The 22300-nt window shown below is 36.9% G+C and overlaps 1 protein-coding gene across 1 annotated transcript in view; it reads left to right on the top strand.

The window, feature by feature from the left end:
- ar (androgen receptor) overlaps positions 1–21767 on the top strand; it is a 71835-nt gene extending 50068 nt beyond the window's left edge. The window contains exons 6-8 of the mRNA XM_042498683.2: positions 16286–16416; positions 16660–16811; positions 17204–21767. Coding sequence (XP_042354617.2) covers positions 16286–16416; positions 16660–16811; positions 17204–17362 — 442 coding nt within the window. The 3' untranslated portion in view covers positions 17363–21767. The remainder of the gene's footprint in view (positions 1–16285; positions 16417–16659; positions 16812–17203) is intronic.
- The last annotated feature ends 533 nt before the right edge of the window (positions 21768–22300 follow it).

Genomic DNA, 22300 nt, shown 5'->3' with positions numbered 1-22300 from the left:
TGACCAAAAAGGCAAGGCTATAGTATGGCAAAAATGTCAAAAAATGGCATGTCCCAAAAACACCAGAAAACACCTAAAAACAGCACAAAATAGTGTGCCCAGACACACCATTGCATAGACTGTTGCAAAAACTGCCAAAAACAACAAATTAATACATGCAGAAAAATGACAGAAAAGTCAAGGCTATAGTATGGCAAAAATGTCAAAAAATGGCATGTCCCAAAAACACCAGAAAACAGCCCAAAACAGCAAAAATGACCATGCCAAGACACATCATTGCATAGACTGTTGCAAAAACTGCCAAAAACAACAAATTAATACATGTAGAAAAAATGACAGAAAATTCAAGGCTATAGTATGGCAAAAATGTCCAAAAATGGCATGTCCCAAAAACAGCTGAAAACACCTCAAAATAGCATAAAATAACATGCCAAGACACATCATTGCATAGACTGTTGCAAAAACTGCCCAAAACAGCAAATTAATACATGTAGAAAAAATGACCAAAAAGGCAAGGCTATAGTATGGCAAAAATGTCAAAAAATGGCATGTCCCAAAAACAGCTGAAAACACCTCAAAACAGCACAAAATAGTGTGCCCAGACACACCATTGCATAGACTGTTGCAAAAACTGCCAAAAACAACAAATTAATACATGTAGAAAAAATGACAGAAAAGTCAAGGCTATAGTATGGCAAAAATGTCAAAAAATGGCATGTCCCAAAAACACCAGAAAACAGCCCAAAACAGCAAAAATGACCATGCCAAGACACATCATTGCATAGACTGTTGCAAAAACTGCCAAAAACAACAAATTAATACATGTAGAAAAAATGACAGAAAAGTCAAGGCTATAGTATGGCAAAAATGTCAAAAAATGGCATGTCCCAAAAACACCAGAAAACACCCCAAAACAGCAAAAATGACCATGCCAAGACACATCATTTCACAGACTGTTGCAAAAACAACAGAAAACAGTAATTTAATCCATGTAGAATGACCAAAAAGGCAAGGCTATAGTTTGGCTAAAATGTAAAAAAAAAAAAAAAAAGGCATGTCCCAAAAACAGCTGAAAACACCTCAAGACAGCAAAAATGACCATTCCAAGACACACCATTGCATAGACTGTTGCAAAAACTGCCAAAAACAGCAAATTAATACATGTAGAAAAAATGACGGAAAAGGCAAGGCTATAGTATGGCAAAAATGTCAAAAAATGGCATGTCTCAAAAACAGCTGAAAACACCTCAAAATAGCATAAAATAACATGCCAAGACACACCATTGCATAGACCGTTGCAAAAACAGCCCAAAACAAAATGAAAATGCATTCTGAAAAAATGACGGAAAAGGCAAGGCTATAGTATGGCAAAAATGACAAAATTGACATGTCCCAAAAACACCAGAAAACAGCCCAAAACAGCAAAAATGACCATGCCAAGACACATCATTGCATAGACTGTTGCAAAAACTGCCAAAAACAACAAATTAATACATGTAGAAAAAATGACAGAAAAGTCAAGGCTATAGTATGGCAAAAATGTCAAAAAATGGCATGTCCCAAAAACACCAGAAAACACCCCAAAACAGCAAAAATGACAATGCCAAGACACATCATTGCATAGACTGTTGCAAAAACTGCCAAAAACAGCAAATTAATACATGTAGAAAAAATGACCAAAAAGCAAGGCTATAGTATGGCAAAAATGTCAAAAAATGGCATGTCCCAAAAACAGCTGAAAACACTTCAAAACAGCATAAAATAACATGCCAAGACACATCATTGCATAGACTGTTGCAAAAACTGCCCAAAACAGCAAATTAATACATGTAGAAAAAATGACGGAAAAGGCAAGGCTATAGTATGGCAAAAATGTCAAAAAATGGCATGTCTCAAAAACAGCTGAAAACACCTCAAAATAGCATAAAATAACATGCCAAGACACACCATTGCATAGACCGTTGCAAAAACAGCCCAAAACAAAATGAAAATGCATTCTGAAAAAATGACGGAAAAGGCAAGGCTATAGTATGGCAAAAATGACAAAATTGACATGTCCCAAAAACACCAGAAAACAGCCCAAAACAGCAAAAATGACCATGCCAAGACACATCATTGCATAGACTGTTGCAAAAACTGCCAAAAACAACAAATTAATACATGTAGAAAAAATGACAGAAAAGTCAAGGCTATAGTATGGCAAAAATGTCAAAAAATGGCATGTCCCAAAAACACCAGAAAACACCCCAAAACAGCAAAAATGACAATGCCAAGACACATCATTGCATAGACTGTTGCAAAAACTGCCAAAAACAGCAAATTAATACATGTAGAAAAAATGACCAAAAAGCAAGGCTATAGTATGGCAAAAATGTCAAAAAATGGCATGTCCCAAAAACAGCTGAAAACACTTCAAAACAGCATAAAATAACATGCCAAGACACATCATTGCATAGACTGTTGCAAAAACTGCCCAAAACAGCAAATTAATACATGTAGAAAAAATGACCAAAAAGGCAAGGCTATAGTATGGCAAAAATGTCAAAAAATGGCATGTCCCAAAAACACCAGAAAACACCTCAAAATAGCACAAAATAGTGTGCCCAGACACACCATTGCATAGACTGTTGCAAAAACTGCCAAAAACAACAAATTAATACATGTAGAAAAAATGACAGAAAAGTCAAGGCTATAGTATGGCAAAAATGTCAAAAAATGGCATGTCCCAAAAACACCAGGAAACACCCCAAAACAGCAAAAATGACCATGCCAAGACACATCATTGCACAGACTGTTGCAAAAACAACAGAAAACAGTAATTTAATCCATGTAGAATGACCAAAAAGGCAAGGCTATAGTTTGGCTAAAATGTAAAAAAAAATGTCAAAAAATGGCATGTATCAAAAACAGCTGAAAACACCTCAAGACAGCAAAAATGACCATGCCAAAGAACACCATGGCGTACAATGTTGCAAGAACGACCCAAAATACCAAAATAACACATGTTAAAAAATTACTGAAAGGCAAGGCTATAGTAAGGCAAAACTGTCAAAAAATGGCATGTCTCCAAAACAGCTGAAAACACCTCAAAATAGCATAAAATAACATGCCAAGACACACCATTGCATAGACTGTTGCAAAAATAACAGAAAACAAAATGAAAATGCATTCTGAAAAAATGACGGAAAAGGCAAGGCTATAGTATGGCAAAAATGACAAAATTGACATGTCTCAAAAACAGCTGAAAACACTTCAAAACAGCAAAACATAGTGTGCCCAGACACACCATTGCATAGACTGTTGCAAAAACTGCCAAAAACAACAAATTAATACATGTAGAAAAAATGACAGAAAAGTCAAGGCTATAGTATGGCAAAAATGTCAAAAAATGGCATGTCCCAAAAACACCAGAAAACACCCCAAAGCAGCAAAAATGACCATGCCAAGACACATCATTGCATAGACTGTTGCAAAAACTGCCAAAAACAGCAAATTAATACATGTAGAAAAAATGACCAAAAAGGCAAGGCTATAGCATGGCAAAAATGTCAAAAAAATGGCATGTCCCAAAAACAGCTGAAAACACCTCAAAACAGCACAAAATAGTGTGCCCAGATACGCCATGGAATAAAATGTAGCAAAAACAGCCCAAAACAAAATGAAAATGCATTCTGAAAAAATGACGGAAAAGGCAAGGCTATAGCATGGCAAAAATGTCAAAAAAATGGCATGTCCCAAAAACAGCTGAAAACACCTCAAAACAGCACAAAATAGTGTGCCCAGATACGCCATGGAATAAAATGTAGCAAAAACAGCCCAAAACAAAATGAAAATGCATTCTGAAAAAATGACAGAAAAGTCAAGGCTATAGTATGGCAAAAATGTCAAAAAATGGCATGTCTCCAAAACAGCTGAAAACACCCCAAAGCAGCATAAAATATCTTCCCAAGGAACACCACAGCATGGAATGTTGCGAAAACAGCCCAAAACAAAATTAAAATGCATACTGAAAAAATGACGGAAAAGGCAAGGCTATAGTAAGGCAAAAATGTCCAAAAATGGCATGTCTCAAAAACAGCTGAAAACACCTCAAAATAGCATAAAATAACATGCCAAGACACATCATTGCATAGACTGTTGCAAAAACTGCCAAAAACAACAAATTAATACATGTAGAAAAAATGACTGAAAATTCAAGGCTATAGTATGGCAAAAATGTCAAAAAATGGCATGTCCCAAAAACACCAGAAAACACCCCAAAACAGCAAAAATGACCATGCCAAGACACATCATTGCATAGACTGTTGCAAAAACTGCCAAAAACAACAAATTAATACATGTAGAAAAAATGACAGAAAAGTCAAGGCTATAGTATGGCAAAAATGTCAAAAAATGGCATGTCCCAAAAACAGCTGAAAACACCTCAAAACAGCATAAAATAACATGCCAAGACACATCATTGCATAGACTGTTGCAAAAACTGCCCAAAACAGCAAATTAATACATGTAGAAAAAATGACCAAAAAGGCAAGGCTATAGTATGGCAAAAATGTCAAAAAATGGCATGTCCCAAAAACAGCTGAAAACACCTCAAAACAGCACAAAATAGTGTGCCCAGACACACCATTGCATAGACTGTTGCAAAAACTGCCAAAAACAACAAATTAATACATGTAGAAAAAATGACAGAAAAGTCAAGGCTATAGTATGGCAAAAATGTCAAAAAATGGCATGTCCCAAAAACACCAGAAAACAGCCCAAAACAGCAAAAATGACCATGCCAAGACACATCATTGCATAGACTGTTGCAAAAACTGCCAAAAACAACAAATTAATACATGTAGAAAAAATGACAGAAAATTCAAGGCTATAGTATGGCAAAAATGTCAAAAAATGGCATGTCCCAAAAACACCAGAAAACACCCCAAAACAGCAAAAATGACCATGCCAAGACACATCATTTCACAGACTGTTGCAAAAACAACAGAAAACAGTATTTTAATCCATGTAGAATGACCAAAAAGGCAAGGCTATAGTTTGGCTAAAATGAAAAAAAAAAAAAAAAAGGCATGTCCCAAAAACAGCTGAAAACACCTCAAAATAGCATAAAATAACATGCCAAGACACACCATTGCATAGACCGTTGCAAAAACAGCCCAAAACAAAATGAAAATGCATTCTGAAAAAATGACGGAAAAGGCAAGGCTATAGTATGGCAAAAATGACAAAATTGACATGTCTCAAAAACAGCTGAAAACACTTCAAAACAGCAACAAATAGTGTGCCCAGACACACCATTGCATAGACTGTTGCAAAAACTGCCAAAAACAACAAATTAATACATGTAGAAAAAATGACAGAAAAGTCAAAGCTAAAGTATGGCAAAAATGTCAAAAAATGGCATGTCCCAAAAACACCAGAAAACACCCCAAAGCAGCAAAAATGACAATGCCAAGACACATCATTGCATAGACTGTTGCAAAAACTGCCAAAAACAGCAAATTAATACATGTAGAAAAAATGACCAAAAAGCAAGGCTATAGTATGGCAAAAATGTCAAAAATTGACATGTCTCAAAAACAGCTGAAAACACTTCAAAACAGCAACAAATAGTGTGCCCAGACACATCATTGCATAGACTGTTGCAAAAACTGCCAAAAACAGCAAATTAATACATGTAGAAAAAATGACCAAAAAGCAAGGCTATAGTATGGCAAAAATGTCAAAAAATGGCATGTCTCCAAAACAGCTGAAAACACCTCAAAATAGCATAAAATATCTTCCCAAGGAACACCATAGCATGGAATGTTGCGAAAACAGCCCAAAACAAAATTAAAATGCATACTGAAAAAATGACAGAAAAGGCAAGGCTATAGTAAGGCAAAAATGTCCAAAAATGGCATGTCTCAAAAACAGCTGAAAACACCTCAAAATAGCAAAAATGACCATGCCAAGACACATCATTGCATAGACTGTTGCAAAAACTGCCAAAAACAACAAATTAATACATGTAGAAAAAATGACTGAAAAGTCAAGGCTATAGTATGGCAAAAATGTCAAAAAATGGCATGTCCCAAAAACACCAGAAAACACCCCAAAGCAGCAAAAATGACCATGCCAAGACACATCATTGCATAGACTGTTGCAAAAACTGCCAAAAACAGCAAATTAATACATGTAGAAAAAATGACCAAAAAGGCAAGGCTATAGTATGGCAAAAATGTCAAAAAATGGCATGTCCCAAAAACAGCTGAAAACACCTCAAAACAGCACAAAATAGTGTGCCCAGATACGCCATGGAATAAAATGTAGCAAAAACAGCCCAAAACAAAATGAAAATGCATTCTGAAAAAATGACGGAAAAGGCAAGGCTATAGTATGGCAAAAATGACAAAATTGACATGTCTCAAAAACAGCTGAAAACACTTCAAAACAGCAACAAATAGTGTGCCCAGACACACCATTGCATAGACTGTTGCAAAAACTGCCAAAAACAACAAATTAATACATGTAGAAAAAATGACAGAAAAGTCAAGGCTATATGGCTGTATGGCTAAAATGTAAAAAAAAAAAAAAGAAAAGGCATGTCCCAAAACCAGCTGAAAACACCTCAAAACAGCACAAAATAGCGTGCCCAGACACGCCACAGAATAAAATTTTGCAAAATCATCCCAAAACAAAATAAAAATGCATCTAGAAAAAATGACCAAAAAGGCAAGGCTATAGTATGGCAAAAATGTCCAAAAATGGCATGTCCCAAAAACAGTTGAAAACATCTCAAAACAGCTTGAATACCGTGCCAAAACACGCTATTGCAAAGAATGTTGCAAAAACAGCTCAAAACAAAATAAAAATGCTTACTGAAAAAATGACGAAAAAGGCAAGGCTATAGTAAGGCAAAACTGTCAAAAAAAAATGGCATGTCTCAAAAACAGCTGAAAACACCTGAAACAGCAAAAAAATAATGTGCCCAGACATGCCATAAAATAGAATGTTGCGAAATCAGCCCAAAACAAAATAAAAATGCATGTTGAAAATATGACTGAAAAGGCAAGGCTATAGTATGGCTAAAAATGACAAAATTGACATATCTCAAAAACAGCTGAAAACATCTCAAAACAGTCATAAAATAGCGTGCCAAGAATCACCATAGTATACAATGTTGCAAAAACGGCCCAAATCACCAAAACAATGTATGTTGAAAAAATGACAAGAAAGTCAAGGCTATAGTATGGCAAAAATGTCAAAAAAAATGGCATGTCCCAAAAACACCCGAAAACACCCCAAAACAGCAAAAATGACCATGCCAAGAGACATCATTGCATAGACTGTTGCAAAAACAACAGAAAACAGTAATTTAATCCATGTAGAATGACCAAAAAGGCAAGGCTATAGTTTGGCTAAAATGTAAAAAAAAAAAAAAGGCATGTCCCAAAAACAGCTGAAAACACCTCAAGACAGCAAAAATGACCATGCTAAGACACACCATTGCATAGACTGTTGCAAAAACTACCAGAAACAGCAAAACAATGCATAATGAAAAAATGACAGAAAAGGCAAGGCAAAAATGTAAAAAAAAATGACATGTCTCAAAAACAGCTGAAAACACCTCAAAATAGCATAAAATAGCATGCCAAGGAACACCATAGCGTACAATGTTGCAAGAACAACCCAAAATACCAAAATAATGCATGTTAAAAAATTACCGAAAAGCAAGGCTATAGTAAGACAAAACTGTCAAAAAATGACATCTCCCAAAAACACCTGAATAGTGTGCCCAGACACACCATAGAATAGAATGTTTCAAAATCATTCCAAAACAAAATAAAAATGCATGTTGAAAAGATGACTGAAAAGGCAAGGTTATAGTATGGCTAAAAAGGACGAAATTGACATATCTCAAAAACAGCTGAAAACATCTCAAAACAGCATGAAATAGTGTGCTAAAACACGCTATAACATAGAATGTTGCAAAAACAGCCCAAAACAAAATAAAAATTCTTACTGAAAAAATGACAGAAAAGGCAAGGCTATAGTATGGCTAAAATGAAAAAAAAATGGCATGGCCCAAAAACACCTGAAAACAGCAAAAAATAGTGTGCCCAGACACACCATTGCATAGACTGTTGCAAAAACTACCGAAAACAGCAAATACTAGCTAATACATGTAGAAAAAATGACCAAAAAGGCAAGGCTATAGTATGGCAAAAATGTCAAAAAACAGCATGTCCCAAAAACAGCTGAAAACACCTCAAAACAGCATAAAATAGCGTGCCAAGATGCACCATAGCATACAATCTTGCAAAATGTCCCAAAACACCAAAATAATGCATGTTGAAAAAATGACTGAAAAAGTAAGGCTATAGGATGGCAAAAATGGCAAAAAATGGCATGTCTCAAAAACAGCAGAAAACACCTCAAAAAACGACCCAAAACACCAAAATAATGCATATTGAAAAAATGACAGAAAAGGCAAGGCTATAGTTCATTCATTTTCTGTAACCGCTTTGTCCTCGCAAGGGTTGCGCGGGGCTGGAGCCAATCCTGGAGCCATTGTCATCGGGCGGAAGGCAGGGTACATCCTGGACAGGTCGCCAGACTATCCCAGGGCTGATACATATAGAAAGACAACCTTTCACGCCCAGTCCAAGGCTATAGTATGGCTAAAAATTTCAAAATATGACATGTCCCAAATAAAGCTGAAAACACCTGAAGGCGGCATAAAATAGTGTGCAAAGACACTCCATAGCATAGATTGTTGCAACAACTTCCAAAAAACACCAAAATAATGCATGTTGAAAGAATGACTGAAAATGCAAAGCTATAGTATGGCAAAAATGGCAAAAAATGGCATGTCTCAAAAAGAGCTGAAACCACCTTAAAAACAGCATAAAATAACGTGAAGAGACATGCCACAGCATAGAATGTTGCAAGAACAGTCAAAAACACCATAAAAATACATGTTGAAAAAATGACTGAAAAAGCAAGGCTATAGTATGGCTAAAAATGTCAAAATATGGCATGTCCTGAAAACAGCTGAAAACACCTCAAAATAGCATAAAATACTGTGCAGAGACACGCCATAGCATTTAATGTTGCAAAATCGTCCAAAAACAACATAATAATGCATGTTGTAAAGATGACTGAATTGCCAAGGATAAAGTTTGGCAAAAAAAATATGACATGTCCCAAAAACAACTGACAACATCATAAAATAGCATGTCGAGGCACGTCATTGTATACAATGTCAAAAAAAACATCCAAAAACGGCTGACAACCCCACAACATAGCATGTCAGAAAAATGAGCCAAAATGCTATACTATAGTACGACAAAAAATGTCAAAATATGACATGTCCCACAAACAGCTGAAAACCACTTAGGATTGCATGCTGAGAGACATCACACTATACTATGTCGAAAAACGTCCAAAAAAGGCCAAAAAAAAAAACCTAAAATAGGATGTTGAAAAATGACCATTGACAACAACATTTGACATTTGACATGTCCAAAAAACAGCTGAAAACATTATTAAATAGCATGTTGAAGCACGTCATTGTATACAATGCCGAAAAAAACATCCAGAAATAACCAAAACCCCCATAAAATAGCATGTCAAAAAATGACTGAAAAAAATTTATTCGCATACTATAGTATGGCGAAAAATGACAAAATATGACATGTCCAAAAAACAGCTTAAAACCACTTAGTATAGCATGTCGACACATGTCATAGTATACAATGTCAAAAACACATACAAATAAAAGGCCAGAACCCCCATAAAATAGTGTTGAATAAATCATTTATGTCCAATCCAAAAAATTGCTGTGGTGGTGTGAGTTTATTGAAGCATGCTGGCACACTGGTGAACTGACAGACACAGAACAGGTCTGAGTTAGTGAGCTGACCCAGAACAAAGGAAATGAAAGCACTTACTTACAGTATAGGCAGTGATGTGGCAGGATGTAGATCAAAAGGTGAAGTGATCAGACATAATGCAGTATACAAAAGGGACAATCAGAAACAAAGAAAAGAAACGGGGGTGGGGTGTATTCACATGTAGACCTGTAAGGAGGGTGGGTGCACACAATAGTCAGGCTATCAAATAAGCAAATTGTGAAAGGGGGCAGGAGACAGGAGGATCACACATTTGGCATACAGCAAGATCAAGGCCCAGACCAGTGAGTGGCTGGAAGCTTACCCCAGACTTGGTGATTGGCAAGCCTGCAATGCCCAAATGTGTATTTGTTTCATCAATCCACAATTTATTTTTTGTTTTTTGAAACACACTTTGTCTAAAAGCCATGTGGTTGTTCTAGTGACAAATGGTTTCCACATGGAGATCAGGAGGTTAACAACAGTCCAGATTTGAAGCACAAGCAAAACCAGTTCAAACATTACTTAAGACAATGTCCCTCACGTTGATTCAACCCAGTAATACAAGTGGTGGTAACATGATTATGAAATGTCTTGGTCGTAATGTTGTTGGTTAAATGTCTTATAACAGCACAAGTTCCATCGGGTCCTACATGAATTTGAGAAGTCTTCATTTTTCAGCAGTCATTACTTGCAAGACCATAGACACGCCCTTTGTTGTAGAGTTTGTAAAATCTTCAACTGCATGAGAAAGATCTCTCATTTGGTCCAAAGCTGCCACGAGTCTGCAACTCTTCCTCTGGGCCACTGGGGCCTGCGTAGCTCCTCTGCAGTGGGTGTGGGTACTCTTCTTCTGGGCCTCTGGGGCCTGCGTGACGCAGTCCCTTGTAGGGTGCAGCTGAAACTGCAGGATCTGCAGGTGACGAGGGAGTGACTTCCAGGGTAGGGAGGGATCCTGCTGCTCTCTGGTGCCTGGTGGAGGAGGTACCTTCTAGCAGTGGGATGCGTGGATCATAGTTGGATGACCTCCAAACTGGACTACTGTGCTGGTGACAAGCAGGACATATCACAGTCTGGACCAGTGGCTTTGCTCAGGTGCAGACCATGTCCCATTTAGGATGCTGCTGCACAGTGTCACTAGAAAGAAACTGGACAACTTTTGTTCAACTGCAGATTCAATAGATTTGCAGTCTTCAGCCATTGTCCATTGAAGTGAGTACCTCTGTAATGTGTCTTGAATAGATTGCCTTTCAGCAAACATTTTGCGATAGAAGCAGAGTGGGTCTTCATACAAGTCTATATCTCAGGACAGTTTGATAACATCTCTAATCCTACAAAATATTTGCACACTCATCACATATAGGAAAGAATCTATCTGCAAACTATATCAGAAGGGGGCTAGTAGTGGGTACAGGGAGGTGGGAGCCACAATGTGGCTACCATTGTGGAATCACAGCATATACACATATTTACATCCATGGGAGAGCCACAACCTATGCTTCTTCATGCCAGCGGTCTCCTGTAAGAGTGCCACAGCAGTAGGAGCAGCAAGGTTGTGACAGAGCTTTACTGAAAAGAAAGACAGTTGTGGCTGCATGGTCAGCCAAAGCGTTGTCTCGTGAACCGGGATTATTTGATTTGGTTTAGGCATCATATTTATCGAAGGCAATTTGTAAAGGTTGGCATACTCTAACATGGTTGTCTAGTCTACCAAGCAAACAGGTGTCCCCTGAGGATGTGCTGAGTCCTCGGTTTGCCCACAATATGCAAAAGTTGTGAAAATATTCCAAAAATATATCTTGATGGAAATGGTAGCAATTTTACCTTTAGTAAGGTGGCAGGCTCTCATCAGTGCAAACTCACTCACTCATTCCAAAGGTAGAGTCGTCAAAACAGAGAAACAAAATCAGAGCTAAAAGAGAAGTTTCTAAAGGGTCTAAACAAAGTTTTGGGTAAAACAGTAATGCCATTCCAGGGTCACCATCATCCTCTGTAAGGAAAATGTAACACGTTTAATTTTTTCAGTACAATGTGTGGAGCAGTACATGTTAGTACAGGTTTTGCCTCTATGGTCCTAGTCATAAGTCCTTGCATCTCTCTGGTAAAGGGTGAGTGTATCATATAGGACCGTCACTGTCATTAGAGAGCCCAAGATTGTCATTAAATTTGAGGATCATGCGCAGCCTAAACTATGGATATTAGACATGGAGATAGTCTTAGGAAAATTAGCAACAGATTGTAAAAAGTTATGCTTGAAGTGAGAACAAGTCGTTCTAATCAAAGCCAAAATCATAAGAGGGGGGTGGCCCATACTGACAGGGGACACTAGACACAATTTTATCATGAATTTCCCTGTCTCTTCATCTATAGGTTGATTTTGATCTAAAGGACTGCTCGCACAGCTGTCAAGTTATCGTTGTTGGTCTTTCTGCTGGAGGTGCCATAGACAGGGTAGGTTTAGATTTGCTGAAAATGAGCACCTTCTCACCATGATGGAAGGAATTCCCAATGCCTTTGTCTCAGGGTGGTGAGATGCGGCTTTGTCCAAAGTGTGAGTGTCCTCTAGTTCCTCTGAGTTCCACTGCCATGTTCCCTCCTTGCTCCACCTGTGTAGTGAGATACTTAGAAACTATTACAGTTTGTTTCATAAACAGTTCATGCAGTTTGCTGTAGTCTCAGATCACGATAACAATCTTCACAAAGTAAACCTTTAAGATTTGTAAAGGACAAAGAAAATATAAATGACACATTCCTCAACTGTAACAAAAACATAAAGTGAAAACATCAACAAAAAACAGTAATATACTAATAAGTCTTTTGAAGTAATCATTCTAGTTTGTTTTGGTGCTTCCTGAAGGCTTATCCAATGAGGTTTTCATGCTCAGTGTTGTGTTGCTCTAGTTGTTGCACTAGTTTAACTCTGCATTGTGGGTTTTTTTTTCTCTTTTTTTCCCCATTTTTGTGCAATTAACTAGACTATAAGGATTTTAAATGGGATTTTACATTTAGCTCATTTCTTTCTAGTTGTGTTACCACATTTCCTTCAATTGTTTTAAATGTTGTCTCATCGACATTTATTTTTTTCCGTACACATTTTTTTTTTCTCTTCAGCATTAGAATCACAGGACTTGTCTACCTACCCTTCCACAACCACACAGCAAACTTACATAATATTTTGGGGATGGTGTCAACTTCTTCGGGACTCCAGCTATATACTGTTTAGTGTGGCAAAAAATGTCAAAATATGACATGTCCAAAAACACTTAAAACCCACTTAGTATAACATGTTGAGACATGTCATAGAATACAATGTCAAAAACACATCCAAAAAAGGCTAAAACCCCCCAGAAAATAGCATGTGAAAAAACTGACCGAAAATGCTATACTATAGTATGGGGAAAAATGTCAAAATATGACATGCCCAAAAAACAGCTAAAAACTACTTAGTATAGCATGTTGTGACATGTCATCGTATACAATGTCGAAAGAACAGCTGAAAACCTATTAGTATGGCATGTTGAGACACGTCATAGTATACAATATCGAAAAAACATCCAAAAACAGCCAAGAATCCCTTAAAATAGCCTGTCAAAATTAAAGCTGCAAGCAGTGATAAAAGGGCCGTCGCACCCCCATGTATGTTAGGGTTCTGGTGAACTCCAGCTAAACCAGCCATTTATTTCTGTGAAAGTTGGATAATGCATGCAGAGAGTTTGGACCCTGGAGTGAAATATTTTACATGATGTAGTACTCCAGTGTCCACTAGATGGCACTGGAGGGCACATGACTTCCACGTCATCTTGGTGTACATCAGTTGTAGACCAAAACATGAAAATTTCGTAAATATTTTTTCGTAAATAAATTAATGAATATACAAACAAAAAACCTATTTGGAATGTTGAGTTTGAACCTTATCCAGGGCATGTAAATTTTACAGGCTGCTTCCTAGAGAAGAGTCTGACGTGCAACTTAAAATACAGTTGAATGTCTGTCAGTTGGTTAGAGGGTTTGCCTGCAAACTATGATATCATTAGTTCGAATCTCACCCAGGCAAGTGAATTTTACAAAACTGCTTTCCAAACAAGAGTGTGAAAGAGAAACAGAAACAGTTTGGCTCAATAGGTTAGACGGCTGGTTTGTGTCTCTGAGGTTGTGGGATCGAGCCTTTTTTCAGGACAGGTGATTTTTAATGGTTGCTGTCGACATTTGAAAGGTAAAGGGAATGTCTGAAATGATATAAATAACTGAAGTGTGGCTCAGGGGAAAAGACGGGTGGTTGGAGTCTCCTTGGTTGGCAGTTTGAACCTCACAAACACAGTGGTTATGCACCAGTAGAAAATCCATGGCTGAAATTTAACGGGATAATGCCAGAATTGGGGAAAACGATACATTTACAAGACAAGGAGACAACTGTGTCGCAGACAAACAAAATGCCATACACTTGGATAGTGTCAGTACTCTTGAATGGACAAACTATGTTATTACATCACAGTTTGTAAGTTACCTCAGATTTTACTTTGACATTCTTTACAGATATTCCTTGATTTCAACAGACGCATCTGCTGATACTGGTTTAACCTGTTTCAGGACAACTTCACCTGATTTATCAACTAAAACAATATATCACTCAACTTATTGTGCCTTAATTTGTTCTGCAATATCACAGTCACAACTAAACTATGAATCTACAGCCAAATGATATTTTATGGCATAAATAAAATAAAATATGAGCTGATATATCTGTGTGCTCTGCTGATATAAGGGTCATATGGTGTTGAAATGGAAAATTCATGACTGGAAGGTCATGACATCAAATCTTACTGGGAACAGAAAATTTGGTTTCTGCAGTGTCAAAAATTCAACTGTTTTTATGAGTCAATCCAAAAATGAAATTCTTGGCAGGGAAACTTCACTAAATTAAGTTGGTAAAAATTCATCTTAAATATATATAACTTTGTCATTAAGACAACCCAAACACTTCACCTGATCTATCAGCTACAACGATATATCTCTCAGCTAAATATCGTATATCACTTTGGCAGATAAATCAGGTGAAGTGTTTGGTTTGTCTTATTGACAAAGTTATATATATTTACAGATTAAAGATGATATTTAAGATCTGAGATTTAAGATGATATTGTATAGTTTGGTATCGTGAAGCACTTTGTAACTCAGTAAATAAATCTTGGCTAATATCTGTCTGCTCTGCTAATGTAAGGGTCATAAGGTAGGGAAAAATCAGTATCGGCGTCTGTCAATTTTAGACAGACTTCACTGGGCAAAGGAAACTTTGACAACATGGTACATGTTAGGAGGATTAGCTCTGACAGTTAAGGTGCCTGCTTCATGATCAGAAGGTTGTGAGATCAAATCTTATTTTTGCAAGTCTGCAACCTGAAAAAACAACATAATATAGTAATTTGCCCAAAAATTGTCAAAAACATAGTAGAGTATGTTGCCCAAAAATCATCAAAAACAACACAATATAATAGGTCGCCCAAAAATTGTCAAAAACGACATAGTATAGTATGCTGCCCAAAAAACATAAAAAATGACATAGTGTAGGATGTCGTCCAAAAATTGTCAAAAATGGCGTAGTGTGGTAAGTCGCCCAAAAATCGGCAAAAACGAATTAGGATAGTATGTCGCCCAAAAATCATCAAAAATGACACAGCAATATATGTCACCCAAAAGTCATCAAAAACAATATAGTACAGTATGTCGTCAAAAATGACCCCAAAACTTCATAGTATAGTATGTTGTCAAAAATCACACAAAAACGTCATAGTATTGTATGTCATCCAAAATGGCATAAAAAACGTCATACTATGGTATGTTGTCGAAAATGGCGTAAAAAACTTGGAAAAAAACATGAAGTCTCAGTATAGTATTTTGTTTACAAATCATTAAAAGATAACGTAGTTGTTCTTTTCAAGAAATGATAAAAACTTAATAATATAGCTTTTTGGAAAGATTTGTCCTGAGTTCTGAGACGAATTAGCGAAAGAAGAAAAAGTTTCCCAATTTTCCATTTTTCTTGCATAAGAGAATTGGAGTAAAGGGCCAAATGATTTGAGGGATTAATTTGGTGAAAGAATTTTGACTCTAAGTCACTATGTATTTTATTAAACTTTAAAGCCATTTATAAAGGAAGATATTGCAATGTAGCAGAGTTGTGTTTTTATCATCTTGCTCCAGATGTCAAAGATCACAAAGCTAAATTCTGGATTGTTAAACAGATATTTCACTGTTAATTTCCCCATTAGATAACAGCTCTAACCTCTGACATTCTTTCCTCTTCACCAGTTAATCAATTCAAAATAAATGTCCAGTGTGCAGAGCAATTTGCCTTTCTTTCATTGATTTGAACTTTTCCATTATTTCTCATTCTTACCTTTTTATGTCTGCAGACACAGGATGCACATTTCCACCATGTATGACCACTGCATACGGATGAGACATCTCTCACAGGAGTTCCTGCTGCTGCAGATCACTCAGGAGGAGTTCCTCTGCATGAAGGCCCTACTCCTTTTTAGCATTCGTAAGTTGCTTTGTTAAAACATTTTTTATGTGCTCACACGCTGACGCCTGGTGCTGAGGGGAAGATGTTTAAATCATACATGTTTTAAAATATGTAGCTTCTTTGCAGCAATATGCATATATGAAGCATTGTCAGCTGCCATATGAGTCTGGACAAGCATGGGTGTAAAATTTAACTGCAACATGACTTGGTTTGCAAAGATCTACAACCACGAGCCACTAATTCTAGTTCTGTTTTTATCAGTACCAGTTGAGGGTCTGAAGAGCCAGAAGTGCTTTGATGACTTGCGTCTCACCTACATCAATGAGCTCGACCGCGTCATTAACTATCGAATGGCAACCAACTGTCCTCAGAGGTTCTACCAGCTCACGCGACTCCTGGACTCTCTGCAGATGGTAAGATACATAACTTCTAATGAATTGTTACATCTTAACATTAAACAAGCATGGCAAAAAGTCTAAAGCAAGAGCAATTCTACCACTTTGCTTAAAATGTTTCCTGGCAATGCAAGCAATTAAATCACATTTGATGCTGTGTTTCTTATTAGCCCGCAGAAAAATGCAGCTTTGAAGCTAGGACAGGCAGAATCTGACGCCTTAAAATCTAATCGTGTATTCCAGGGTAGGAAGGCCTAATGGATGAGTTTCTTCTCTGATTCAGAGCTCTCCATCCCGTTTTTCATTAGTTGGGTGCACCATATGTTTTCATGAGTCACGTTTCCCGAGTCACTGGCTTGTAGTAAATTATAATCAAATGTTGTCATATTTTTGTGTTTCCTCTATTTCAGACGGTAAAGAAGCTCCACCAGTTTACATTTGACCTCTTTGTCCAGGCTCAGTCGCTCCCCACCAAGGTCAGCTTTCCCGAAATGATTGGAGAGATAATCTCAGTCCATGTACCAAAGATCCTGGCAGGTTTGGCTAAACCGATTTTGTTTCACGAGTAGAAGTTTGTTTTTTTTTATTTATCAGAAAGTGACTCATCTTTGCTGCCTCCATAAACTTTAACGAAGGTACTGTTTCCCTACATCTTCAGTCTAATAGCTCTTAGCCCTGTCCTGTAATCATTATTTTGTTGCTAAAGTTTTTTGTTCCTTTTAGCCATAATTGAGATTGTTTGTTCAGAACTGTTAAAGCTTTTATCTGAAGCGCTGTGAGGCATCACCTGTTGACAGCTATGCTGGTTGTGAGTGGAGAGACCGTCTACAGCAGGAGCAGAAATGCTACTTTACATACGCAGTAAGTCTGTGAACCATGATTACAGCAAGCTTGCAGGGTTAAAGACAATTTTTAGATGTTTTGCATGTGACCTTCATTATATATACTTGATGAGGTATTCATACGTTTAAAAAAAAAAAAAAAAAAAAACATAGGACAGCCCAAATTGGATCCCAGAAATATACAAATAGTTGTTCACCATCAACTTAATCTGTCGTGAGGTGATGCCTTCAGATGCACTTAACAAGTTCCTGCATGTGAAATCAAGAGTGGTAAATACAAATTTGAAGGCTTTTAACTGCTTAAGTGCCTTACAATCAGAAATGCAGATCTTAGATTTGTTTTACAAATTTAACTTTACCATCATTTTTTAAACTTTCTAACAAATGGACAAAATCCTGACATCCTGGCTTGACGTTTAAGCTGCAGTTGGTAACGTTTATGATAAAAATAACTTTTTGAAATTAACTAACTAAATTACAATTTGACAAGACTATTGGCTACCAATGTATAAATATGACTATGTAATGATTACATTTTTTTTTTACTACCAACTTCAAACTATGGTTGCAGAAAATTCTCTCTCAGTTGTATTTATTATTCTTTCAATGTTGTTCTGAAAGCAATCGAAGGAAGCAGTCATAGGCCAATATTTGTTTCTATCTGACAGTAAAAAAGACAGCTGACATTGTGTCGTTAAAGCATTAGGAATATTTCACCTGGGCATTAATATCTGCTCTTCTACATGATCTTTAGTACAGTTTTCAGCTACGTGACAGTCATTTAAAAAAAAAAAACAACCTTCGTCATATACTGTCAAACTGTAAACAGTACCTAGTTCTTGCTAACTGAGCCAATGCAGCACAATGCAGACATCTGCAAAAAATACTGCATACTTTTTGTTGCTCTGAACCTAAAACTTTTTCTCATCACATTGGCAGCAAATTCATAGTTTTCTTGATGTTACTTATTTGAGCATTAAAGTTAAAAAGGCATCAAAGGTATGCTTTGCAGGATTGTCAGTTCATAAACACGCTCGCAAGTAAAAGTGAAAGGAAAAGCCAACCCTAGATTCATTTTCATTTAGTGATTTGCCTCTCTATATTTGTGGGGGGGGCGCAGTGTATCTCTTGGATGGCTGCTGCTCATAGTCTGCTCCAAGCTCACCTGAGCGCTGTGCAGGTTTGCATTTTTTTTTTTTTAAGAAAAATTTTGCATAGTATATCTTCATCTTATAGATACGTACTGGGTCAACTTGTGGAAATAGGCACTGGGCATGAGGGGAATTGGAGAAAACTGCACTTTTGGTGAAGAAGTTTTGATATTTTATTTATCCCATGCACAGCTACGAAATTATTGTTGAGTGAAAATAAATAATGAACTTTGAAGAAGTTGCCACAGAGATATCATGCCCTTTTCTGCATGCCAAACAATATCTGCTTAGATTGAAAAAGTACCAAACTCCCCTTCAGATTTTTTTTACAAAGCATAGGCATGTGATAGAGAATTACAAACTTGAAGCAAAAGTTTCATAGATAAAACTAAGTTGCCCGCAGTTAACACTGTGTATTTACAGTGCAGACAACATGATGTTGACAGCGCCATGCTGTGTTGCAGCAGCAGGAACTGGAAGACTTGTAGGGATATGAGGATGAGAGCATGCCACCAAATATAGGCAAACACTGAGTGAGATCTTGATTTAAAGTGCCAGCGATCTTAGATTAGGGCAGTAACGTTCCAGCAGGACACCAAATAGTAACTTACAGCCAACTTCAAACTGGAAGGGCTTCAGATGTTGAATGTGAAAGTCCTTGACTGGCCCTTCTGAAACACAGCTGAAAATCTGTGGAATGCCTTGAAGATAACTGATCAAAGACCCATGAATAAAACTTCTCAAAAGTGTTCATTCATAGGGTCAAATACAATTATCAGCTTTTGTATTTTATTTATAAAAGATGAATCAAGGTGGTCAAACATGAGGCACTTTGTACATAGCTTGGTCAACTTGATGCAGAGTGTAAATCACACTGAATCTCGTGTAGCAGAGCATCGTGTTTATCAAATTCCAACACAAACGGAGCTTCAAAATTACTTCTGTGGTACATTTTGCAACTATGTTTTATAACGCTGTAAATTCAACACTTTTTAACAATTCCACATCTTTTTCACGAGCTTACAGGCATGCATTACGTGTTTGTATAACTGTATGCGTCAGATTTAGCTTTGCACAAAGAAATGCATGGACGTCCATGTATCTTTCCTGTTTATTGTATTCTGACTGATCGTCATCTGTCAGAAGGCATGATACCGTTTTGTTGTACAGTGTACAGTGATAAGTGACCATAACAATCATTTTGTAACTAATTAGTTCAAAAACTTCAAAGTGCTTTACTTCATCTGCAGAAATTTATGTCTTAAGCTTGTCTTTTTATAGAGTATTTACTATGTGAAAAGAAAAATGGAATCGGGTAACTTTGGACTAGTCCAGGTGATCCATGAGACTGGACCCCCGCCACAACAGCTAATTATTTCCATGACACTTGAATAAATGTGTCTGCTGTCATGTGAGAAAGCAGCACTTCAATGTTAGGTTTAGACTACACTGAATTAAAACATGATCCAAGATTCTGTCTATTTGCATTTACAAAAACAGTCCAATGATTTGGAAAATTACTATTTTAATTAAGCTCATAATTGTTCAGTTTTGATATAAAGCTCTGAAATATTTATCAGTAACACATTCTCAATCCCAACTTGTCAAATAACAACACCTGATCAGTGGCCCATCTCTATAAAATATGATGCACTAGCCTAACCCTCCTGTGTCACACGGGGATCATCTCTTTTCAAAGTAAACAAAGAAATTTCTGTTTTCACCAGAAATGTACAGTTTCTGCATATTAAATGCGTTCAGTCTTTTCTATAACAAACTCAGACTGTAGGTAAAAAACTTCGTATTGAGTTTTACTTTGTTAGTTTAGGCAACAAAGAACATATTTAGGTTTAGAAAAAAAAAACATGGCTAAGCTTAAAATACTTGCGCTTATTACTAACGCCATATGTCACATGACATACATCAATAGCATAATATGCTAGTTTCACGATTAAAAAATTTGCCGCCCCAAATAGATTTTATATTTTTGGAGCTGGATTGTTCATTAAGAGTGCTGTTTAAATATATACACTGTTTGTTGCGATTCATTGCATCACACTCGGAGCGCAGAGTGTACTCTGGGCACAGATGAAGCAGCAGAACTACATTGACAGTGCAACGTAACTGTTCATTCTACTGGGCCTAAAAGTTTGCACTGACTCTCAGTAGCCACTCCTCTCATCTATTGATCCCATCAGCTATGAACAGATCGACAAATCAATTATTCACCCCAAAAGTAAAAAACTGCTGAGAAGGAAAAAAGAAGGACCCGCAAAAACCTCAGAATTTAGAGAGGCGACAAAGAATGATCCAAAGGGGCACACAAGCATTTTTTTTTAAAAGGACAGTGTTCGACCCAACTAGCTTTGCTCCCACCCACTCTAAAAGTGCCGCCACTCAGGACATGTCATACTGCCACTGAAGAGTATCTCTGTGCAGCAGTGTCTCAGGCTGACGGCCACTGACCAAATGTCGGTATTTGACAAATTGAAATCAAGCCTTCTTACATTTCTTGAATGCACTATGTCTTGTTGCACTTAACATTTTGTTACTTTTTATCTTTAAAATTGATGCTGTTTCTAAATACTGTTGTTTTTTATGCTTTTTTATCTTTGTTATGCATTAAACATGGGGAATTTGGAGGCACTACCTGTGCCAGTGCACCTTAATGACCCACCTAATTCCCTGTACATGTATTAATATTCATGATTTAATCACAGTAAGCTACAGTGTTTGTATTATGTCAATGGACAATAGCTGGTATGTGCCCAGTGTACTGCATATTAACCTGGTTCTTTGTACATGCTCCAGTAACTGTATATATTGATTAGTTCAATGTCTGTTTTGGTGTCACATCACTTTTAAAGTCATCTGTTGTGTGATTTATACCTTTTGTGACTTGTGTGTTTTTCAATATTTGTGTTTTTCAAAGGTGTAAAGCTTCATCATTTTTTGAAGGCAATTAAAATAATTGACTCTGAGGATGGGGCAAGAATTTGTTTCAAAGCTTCAAGCAGTTGTACAAGACATGGATGGCATGCCGTCATTTTAACTCCAAATGTAGGTTACGTCCGCCTTTGATTGAAAATGGGAATATATAACTGTTTGGATTCTTATTACATGGGAGATGTGCAAGAGGGTATATTAAACATGGAAAAGGCAACAGCATTAATAACACTCAAATCTTAATAGAGAAATGTTAAGTTGGGGGACATGCTGCCATTGACTAAAAGGTAGAAAAATATTTAACATTTATTTAATATTTAAATATTTTTATATTTAAGTATCAGATGGTATATTCACAAAGTAAAGCAGTAGTGGAATACATTAAAACTAAATGTGTGCTTGGACATCCAGTGTACAGCACACTCGCCTCAGTGAGAACACACATTCTTTGTTCCTTTTGAATTCGCTCCCCTAATCGAGAGTCTTGCACTTGGCTGCATTATAATTTACTGAAGCTCAAGGTCATATGAATTGGCACAGAATTGACGAGGGAATTTCCACGAGTCCC

Source organism: Plectropomus leopardus, chromosome 15 (genome assembly GCF_026936395.1).
Source record: "Plectropomus leopardus strain MGB_pleo_1.0 chromosome 15, ASM2693639v1, whole genome shotgun sequence".
Classification (NCBI taxonomy): Eukaryota; Metazoa; Chordata; class Actinopteri; order Perciformes; family Serranidae; genus Plectropomus; species Plectropomus leopardus.
Note: the sequence above shows the minus strand (reverse complement) of the source record. Positions and strands in the feature narration are given on the sequence as shown.